The following is a 9,018-nucleotide window of genomic DNA, read 5'->3' on the forward strand; positions in this document are numbered from 1 at the left end:
ACAGTCCCATGAATTCACTGAGGTCAGAGCCTAACACCCTCCATTTTGATCCCTATTTTGTAATGGAAAGTTTACCTTCTTAGCTGGTTTTTGACACCAGAGTGACACCAATTTTAAAGCAAACAGAGCTTCCTTATTCTCATGTATTCATTCATTCAATAATTTATTTTTTTGCCATACCATCATTTAGGTTTTGTAGATACACCAGTAAAAATACAGATCAGAATTCCTGCCCTCATGGTGCTTCTATTTCTACTGGGGGAAGAGGAGAGGAAGTAAAGGAGTGGCAAGAAGTCTTTACAGGGGTCACTAAGGCCATAGGCTAACAGCAAGTTTGGCAATTCAAAGAAAACAGTCACTCTGTGGGAGAAAGATGAGGCTTTTTGCTCTCGTAAAGGTTTACAAACTTGGAAACCCTATAAAGGTTCGTGATAAGTCAGAATCAACTTGATGACAGTGAGTGAGAATGTCTCCAACACACTCTTCCTCTTTCATCTAATACAGAAAGCATGTGAGATTATCTAATTCACCCCACATTTAACCTATAAATCATTGGTACCTGACCACTGGCATCTCACTCCTCTATATGATCCTGTGGAGAAAATGAGTGTGTCTGTAGAAAATAATCATTGGAAAATTCAAAGTCACATCTGTGTGTCAGAATATATGACTCTATCTTAAAGATATTTTGACTTACCTCAGACAAACCCAGTGGCCTGTTTTGCACCACAGGCAGCACACACACACACACACACACACACACACACACACACACACACCCCACCTGCTGAGATGAAAGACATCATAAAGAATTTTGCTTATCAATAAAAATACTAGTAAAACATAAATTAAACAGGTCATTTTAACTACATGTAAGAATTGGCCACTTTACTCTTCAGCTCTATGATGACTTTTCTCTCACATTTGAATGAAAATGTAGATACAGAATCATGATTTCCACATTCCCCTCCACCAGTTCTGAAACCACCCCATTATATCCCCAGGTCATCTTGTTTGGGGAGAATACAAGGTTTTTCTTCATCCGTTCCTTTCCTTTCTTTCTTTTTCAGCTTTCTTTTCTTTTTGGCGAATTGGGTGAAGGTTTTCAGAGCAGGTCAGTTTTCTACTCAACAGCTCATGCATATTTTGTTTCATGTCATTGTAAGTCCCACAGTGTGGCATTACTGATCTTACTTCCTCCTTGTTTCCTGTTTCCATGTCTCCATCTTTCCTAACCCTTCTGAACTTGACCCTTAGGGAAATGCTGCCCTCTGATCACAATGGATTAATTATTTTAAGTTGTGCATACCTCTCCTCATCCTTTCCTTTATTTACCTTTATTTTATTCTTAATGATAGGCTGGTTTGGGTTTGTTTCTCATGTAAAGAAGGAAATTCTTGCCTAGTACCTGATAAACTATGAGGATGTTGTTATTAAGTACTGTGAAGTCGGTTCCGACTCATAGTGATCCTGTACAGGGTTTCAGAGGCTGTAAATTTTTACGGGAGCAGAAAGCCTCATCTCTCTCTCATGAAATGGCTGGTAGTTTCAAACTGCCGACCTTGAGGTTAGCAGCCCAATTCATAACCACTATGCTGGATACGCAACACAATAAGATTTCAACTGAGCTTCCACTGAATGGATCATATTCGCAGTGAGTAGTGGCATCTGCCTGAAATGCCAGTGCACTTGACAACCCCTGAAAAGCTAGTTTGTCATTTTTCACAGTTAAGTAGTTTCTGTAGCTGGGCTCACTGTGACCAGTCTTCGTCGAGTTGATTCTGACTCATTGTGATCCCTTGTGTGTCAGAGTAAAACTGTCCTCCTTAAGATTGTTAAGGACTGATTTTCCAGCCATTTTTTGGGGGCACCTCTGGGAAGATTCAAACCTTCAAACTTTCAGTTAGTAGCTGAATGCATGAACTGTTTGAATCATTGTGGGACTCCAGAGCTCAGTGGCGTAAAGCTTGCTTGTTCATTTCATGAGGTGTGTTGTTGTTGTGAGGTGTTGTAGAGTTGATTCTGACGCATAGTGACCCTGTGCGCGACAGATTGAAACACTGCCCGGTCCTGCGATATCATTACAATTGTTATGTTTGAACCCATTTTTACTGTCACTGTATCAATTATCTCATTGCAAGTCTTCCTCTTTTTCACTGACTCTGCACTTTACCACATATTCTTTCCTTCTCCAGGGACTGGTTCCTCCTGATAACATGTCCATTTGCAAGAGATAAGTCTCACCATCCTTACTTCTAAGGACCATTCGGGCTGTATTTTTCCCAAGACAAATTTGTTGGTTCTTCTGGCAGTTCATGATACTTTCAAAATTCTTCCCCAATATCATATTTCAAATGCATAGTTTCTTCAACGGTCTTCCTTATTCATTGTTCAACTTTCATATGTATATGAGATGATTGAAAATATCATGACTTGGGTCAGACACCCCTTTGTCCTCAAACTGATATCTTTGCTCTTTAATACTTTTAGAGAGTACGGTGCTGTTGTTCAGTGCTGTGGAGTTGGTTCCGACTCATAGCAAGTAGAGAAGACTGTTGGAAATCAGATGGCCTGCTCTCAAATACAGTCTTCGTTACTTACTAATTGAGTGCACCTGTGACTAGTTACATTTCCTTTTTGAGTCTCAGATTCTTTATATGTTAATTATTAAAGAATGCTCACAAAACTGTATATAATTACATTAAATAATATGAGTATCTATAATGCATCCAGCATAATGTCTGTCATATAGTAATTGTACAATAAATATCAGCTGCTATTATTTGAATTTATTTTAAGTCAAACTCTGGAGGTTGTGGTAATACAAAGATTAACTTACAGCATTGTCCCAGTCCTCAAGACAGATGAGTTACAAGGTGATTGAAATACGGTGGAATATGATCAGTGTCGAGACAGGAGATAAGTCACGGAGGTTCGAAGAAAGATAGTATGGAGGAAGTCATCTTTTGAACTAAGCGAAGAAAGAGAAGTAAATAATTCTAGGAAGAAAGAAAGGCAAGGCGATGTAAAAATGTACGTGTGAGTGCGTCAGGGCAGCCCATCTCATGTGGGCTGGACCATGGGGAAAATGAAGACAATTTAGGCAGTACATGATTGGAAAGATAGGTTGGGGCCTGTACTTTCTTTTGAAATTAATAAGGAGTCATTGAAGGTAAAATGTTCATGAGCACTATTATAACAATGATTAGAAATGAAGTTCAGAGAGAGGGTACAACATAGAAAACCTTGACAGCATTATGCTGAATGAAATAAGCCAGTTACAAAAGGACAACTCTTAGGTGCTCCTATTTTGATGGACACGTGCTGATTAGTGGTTACCAGGGGCAGGTGGGAGGAAGAGAGAAAAGAGGACTCAGTGAGCCTCTGTTAAGTTGTTGTCAGTTCTGACACATAGCCACCCTGTACAGGGTTTCACAGGAGCAGCTGGTGAGTTTGAACCACTGACCTTGTGATTTGCAGTCCAGTGCTGATCCTACAGCACCACACTAGGAGTCCAACTCATAGCGACACTGTATAGAGTTTCCGAGGCTTTAAATCTTTGCAGGAGCAGAAAGCCTCATTTTTCTCCCTCGGCGTCACTGGTGGGCTCAAACCGCTGACTTTGTGGTTTGCATCCCATTGAGTCATCACAGTCTGTTAAGAGTGATGGCATAATTTGGGAATGGAAAAGGATAATGGTTGAACAACATGATGAACCATTAATGTCATTGAAATGTACATGGAAAGGTGGTTGAAATATAAACATTTTTCATATATATATTTACCACAATTAAAACCATACTATTTAAGTAATGTATAGGAAGTCAGTCTTGAATTTGTTGATGAAATAGCATGAATTTCTAAATTATAATCAAGCCCTTTTTAGTTGCTTTAGATACTTCATTGTGTTGTGTACACATTATAGTATGCTTCTTTGTGTTAATGATATGTTCTATTTTTCCCCTTCTTTTCCCAGGTTTAATATCTATTCCTTTGTACATTCCTCCCGCACTGTTCGACTGGAAATTGGAAGATGAGTTGTGTACATTTTGGCTCCTTATTGACTACCTTTTGTGTACAGCGTCTGTGTATAACATTGTCCTCATCAGCTATGATCGATACCAGTCAATTTCGGATGCTGTAAGTCAAACCTCAACTTACCCATCTTCAGAGGGTGGTGGTGGTGGTGTGCCGTGGAGTCAGTTCTGACTCATAGAGATCCTGCATAGGGTTTCCTAGGCTATAAATCTTTACGGGATCAGAAAGCCTCATCTGTCTCCCACGGAATGGCTGGTAGTTTCGAACTGCTGACATTGAGCTTAACAGCCCAATTTGTAACCACTACTGGTAGCGTAGTGGTTACGAATCGGGCTGCGAGCCGCAAGGTCACCAGTTCGAAACTACCAGCGGTTCCACGGGAGAAAGATGAGGCGGTCTGCACCCGTAAAGATTTACAGCCTCGGAAACCCTATGTAGAGTCACTATGAGTCGGAACCGACTCCACGGCACATAACAACAACAATGCTACCAGAATTCCTTTCTTCAGGGGGTATATAAACTTAAATTTTGTATTCCTACATAAATATTTTTAAAATATGATTTTTTGTTTAGCTGCAAAACTTCAAAGGAGCCTTATCCTTTGGTAATCTGACATAAAATTCTCATTGGACTTTAGTGGGAATTTTCTGTGTGTGATTTTAGTAAGTCACTACTTCTCTTTGTGCCTCAAAAATTGAAGATATCTAAAAAGAACAAAGACAATTGTCAGAGGTGGTAAATTGAATATAGTGGTATACTGTGAGAAGATTAGATTCAAATTCCGTTTCAGAGACTAATTGAGACCTGAATACTTTCCTTAGGTTGAAGCTTGGCATTCAGTTAAAAAAAAAAAACTCTCAATTTTCAAATGCGATGAGAAGTTCAATTCTTGATGGCCAAAGGAAAAGACAGTATTCGGGCAATCTAGAGGTTAAACAGGACACCAGCCAGAAAGATCAGACTTCAGTACCAGTTTAGAACAACATCAAGAAAGTCTAAACTTACCCAAGATTTAGAAGAGCTTCATCCACAAGATTGTGACAGTTCTTACAACAACTAGATTTATCAGCAGTAAAGCAAAAGGGAAAGTGAGATTTACACAAGGGCAACACGTAGAAAGGGGTCAGAGAGAGATGAGCAGTGATCCGAAAGTGTTTAGGCCTAGATGGGAAACTCCCTTCCTTCCTGAGACCTGGAGACCCAGCTCATTAGTGACAGGTGTTTTCCTAAGTGCTAGGATTCAGAAGTGAATAGAGTTTCTGCTTTGGAGGAGAATACTAACTTAACACGGAACAGGTCCATAAGTGACTACAATGGACAGATGGTTGTGGTAGCAGCGTTGAGGAGATGACAGCTCTGGCCTATGAGAACCACACAGACAGGGGCAGACAGGAGTGGGAGGGTGTATTAGATAGGGCATAGGATAAAAGGCTGTGACAAAAACATTCCAACATGTGGAGGGCCAAATAAGCTAGAAGTTTATCTTTCTCTCACAGAATGGTTGAGGAGAGGTTGTTGTTGTTGTTAAGTGCTGTTGAGTCGATTCTGACCCATAGTGACCCTGCATAGGGTTTCCTAGGAGCAGCTGGTGAGTTTGAACCACCGACCTTGCAGTTCCAACGACTTTGCATTCTGACGCATTAGCCCACAGCGCCAAAGCTCCCCAGGAGAGGTGGGAGGGGCTATTTCAGCTACTCATTTAGGGACCAGACTAACCAGGTGCTGCTGCAGCTTCTAGGGGAGGAGTTGGCAAAATTTTTCTGTTAAGGGCAAAATAGTAAACATTTTTCACCTTGGTAGGTTTTATGATCTCTTTTTACAAACTACTCAAATCTGCCCTTGTAGAAAGAAAGCAGGCACAGACAATATATTAAAAGAAAAAAAAAGGACTTGGGTCTATTCCAGGGTCTCTGGGTGGCACAAATAGTCTATGCTTGACAATGAACCTCAAAGGTTGGCATTTGGAAGCCACCCAGTGGCATCACAAAATAAAAGCCTGATGATTATAACTAATAAAGCCCTGCAGGCAGCTCTCTTTTATAACATATGGAGTTGCCCCAAGCCAGACCTGACTCCATGGCAACAAGGTTTTTTTTTGTTTTGTTTTGTTTTGTTTTTAAATATGTTCTAATAAAACTTTAAACAGTTGGCAGGCCGCATTTGACCCAAATATAGTAGTTTGCTGACTCCTGTTCTAGGTCCTGTCTTCATCTGTAGGTTCAAAGGCAAACTGCAGGTTGCAGACAGAAAGGGGAGAGAGTGGAAATTCAGGGCAAGGGATTTTCTTTCAACCAAGTAGTGCATAATCACACCTCAGCTCCATTCACATTTTACTGGGAAAACTTTGTCACATGGTTAGACCTCACCACAGGGAAATGTGTCTATAACAGAAGGGCCATAAGTCAAGGAAGGTGGGGAGAATGAGTTTGGGACAGCCACCCATCTCTGCTGGTGTTAGGATAAGCAATAGATTGCTAACCACAAGGCCGGCAGTTCAAACCCACCAGCTACTCCATAGGAGAAAGATGAGATTGTCTGTTACTGTAAAGATTTAAAGTCTCAGAAACCCTATATAGGGTCGCTATGAGTCAGAATCTACTTGATGGCAGAGGTTTTGAGTTAGCTATCTCTACCACTTGGCATTTGGGACTTCATTGGTGCTAGGAGCCACACTGCTTTGTATTGGCCACCAAAGGAGAGAGGCCAGATCGGTTTGGATTAACAATCTAGGTGCCTAGAATATTATATTTTTCAAATTGTGGGTATTGACTGAGTCATGAAGTGAATTCAGTGAGTTGTGGCAAGTGGCTTTTTTTTTTTTTAAATGTACGAATATGGAATGGAGCTGAGCAGAACAGAATAGAATAAAATACAATAGAATACAATACATTAGAATAGAAAACATGAGTACATTGCATATACTAAAGGTAAGTATTGTTTTGTATCTTCAGTTATGGATAAAATATATTTGTTACTTTATGTCACAGTCAGATTTTTTGAAAAACAGATTTGATTCATAATCTTTCCATTTGTATTTTTTAAAAACATAATATCTATGATCTTGATGTCTGAGAAGATGTCTTCAGATCTGTACAAGTTCTGGAGCCTAGCCTCAAGTTTATAGACAGACACAGGAAAGCTTGCCCATGTAGAAAATATGTGTAGAAGTTACAGAGAAGCGAGGATTGATATCTGGAGGAAAAGTGGGTGGGTTTGTTTCTGGTCTGGCCCTGGAGAATCCCTCTGGTAAAACATACTATGAACGTGGTAGACCGTGTCTGCAAGTTTCGAGTCCCTGGTACTATTCAGGGCACCAAACACATGGTGTGCTGAGGAAGACTGCACGGTGCATGTATGGTGTGCTCCGGCGGCAGAGTTCATGTGCAGCCATGTGAAGCCAGAAGAAAGTCTTCAAAGATCATTAAAAATGCTGAGCTTTGGCTGTAGATGACAGTAGAGGAGATGTAGTGATAGGATAGGGGCATGTGCGGGATCTGGCAAATAGAAATCTTACAATAATTTGAAAAAAAGGAAGAAAAGTCCAATGCAGATAGCAGCCTATGATGACGGTGCTCAGAGAAGTTAATGGAATGTTATGGATGAGGGAACAGTGGATGGAAGAAGAATAGCAGGGCCAGATTACAGCTAGAGAGAATGGGAATTAAAATGTGTTCAGAATTAATATTGTAGGAGAAGAACATTAGTTTTAGATGAAGAAAGAAGCTATACTATGAAATCAAGACTGTCGTAAATATGATTGTAAGGACTGGCAAGGATACTTACAATTGTCCAGCAATTCCATCTCATCATTAGCACAAGCATGTTCTAGTGGGCTATTCTACCTCAGAAAGCAACTTGACTAACAGGGTGTTTGGATATTTTATTGGGGTGGAAAACAAGTAGAGTAAGAGGCAATATTCTGAATGATAATGTATTCTATAATTGGGTGAGGACTGGGCCATTGACTGAGTTTAAAGAGGCAGATTCAACAGACGTGGGTTGGGACTCAAGCAATGCTCTAGTTGTCCATCTATCAAAAATGGTACCAGAAGTGAATTGATCAGCATCTCCTTCCCAATTCCCTTGGATGTCCATTATCTCACTTGACCTTATGCATAATGGAAGAGATCACTTTGTAGCATATTGCATCATATCATTACAAAGTCTGAACAGAGCAATTAAAAAACGAAATGCAGTTTTATGACCATCTGGGTATTGTTACCATCTCCATAATCATTAGATTTAGTTCAAGAGATGTATTAATTAGTGGCATGAGAAGCAGAAGGCAAAAAAGCGTATCAAAGATGGGAGCTTTGGTCAGCACCATATGCATTTTAGCTTAGCCTCAAAAATATCAGTATATTGGGGGAAAATAAATCTAGATAAACAAAAACACTTTCCTGCAGTTTTTTTTTTTTTTTTTTCTTAAAGAACTTTTCTTTTTTTAGGACAAAACAAAACAAACAGCATCCTCTTAGCTCCATCCAATTTAGTGAACCTTTCTCAACATTTCTAATCCATCAAAGAAAGAACACCAGGCAAATAAAAATGAGAAAACATTGTAGAATGAAATTTCATACTTCCAGAGAAAATAGTGTATAGTGATGGTGAAGAGGTAGGCCTGCTCTGACTTCCTGAGTAGATCCTTGCCTTCCTGTGAGCCGGAAATCAGAGCAACATGAAATATTTGAGTGGAAGGGAACTTACAGGTCAAAAACAGTTTCAAAGAGAGTCTCTTCAAGGTTTCCTTACAAATGTTTTTGCTCTGTAAGTTTGTCCCTCGTGTTGTGTAGTTGACTTTGTGGATCCTGTGATATGGGGACAGTTCTCATTCAAACAATCTCATTTCCCTCTATAAATACGTGGTAGAGGTGGTGGTCGTTGTGAGCCATGGAGTCGGTTCTGACAGCAACTCAGCATAGGGTTTCTAGGGCTGTAGGATAAAACACTGGACCTCAAGGTCAGTTTGAACCACAAGGT

General features: G+C 40.0%; 1 protein-coding gene across 1 annotated transcript in view; it reads left to right on the plus strand.

Annotated features, from left to right (window-relative positions):
- HRH4 (histamine receptor H4) overlaps positions 1–9,018 on the plus strand; it is a 16,418-nt gene that overhangs the window by 5,321 nt on the left and 2,079 nt on the right. Inside the window, exon 2 of the mRNA XM_006835122.1 lies at positions 3,977–4,140. Within this exon, the coding sequence (XP_006835185.1) occupies positions 3,977–4,140 (164 nt within the window). The remainder of the gene's footprint in view (positions 1–3,976; positions 4,141–9,018) is intronic.

This window comes from Chrysochloris asiatica, unplaced genomic scaffold (genome assembly GCF_000296735.1).
Source record: "Chrysochloris asiatica unplaced genomic scaffold, ChrAsi1.0 scaffold00015, whole genome shotgun sequence".
NCBI classification, from domain to species: domain Eukaryota; kingdom Metazoa; phylum Chordata; class Mammalia; order Afrosoricida; family Chrysochloridae; genus Chrysochloris; species Chrysochloris asiatica.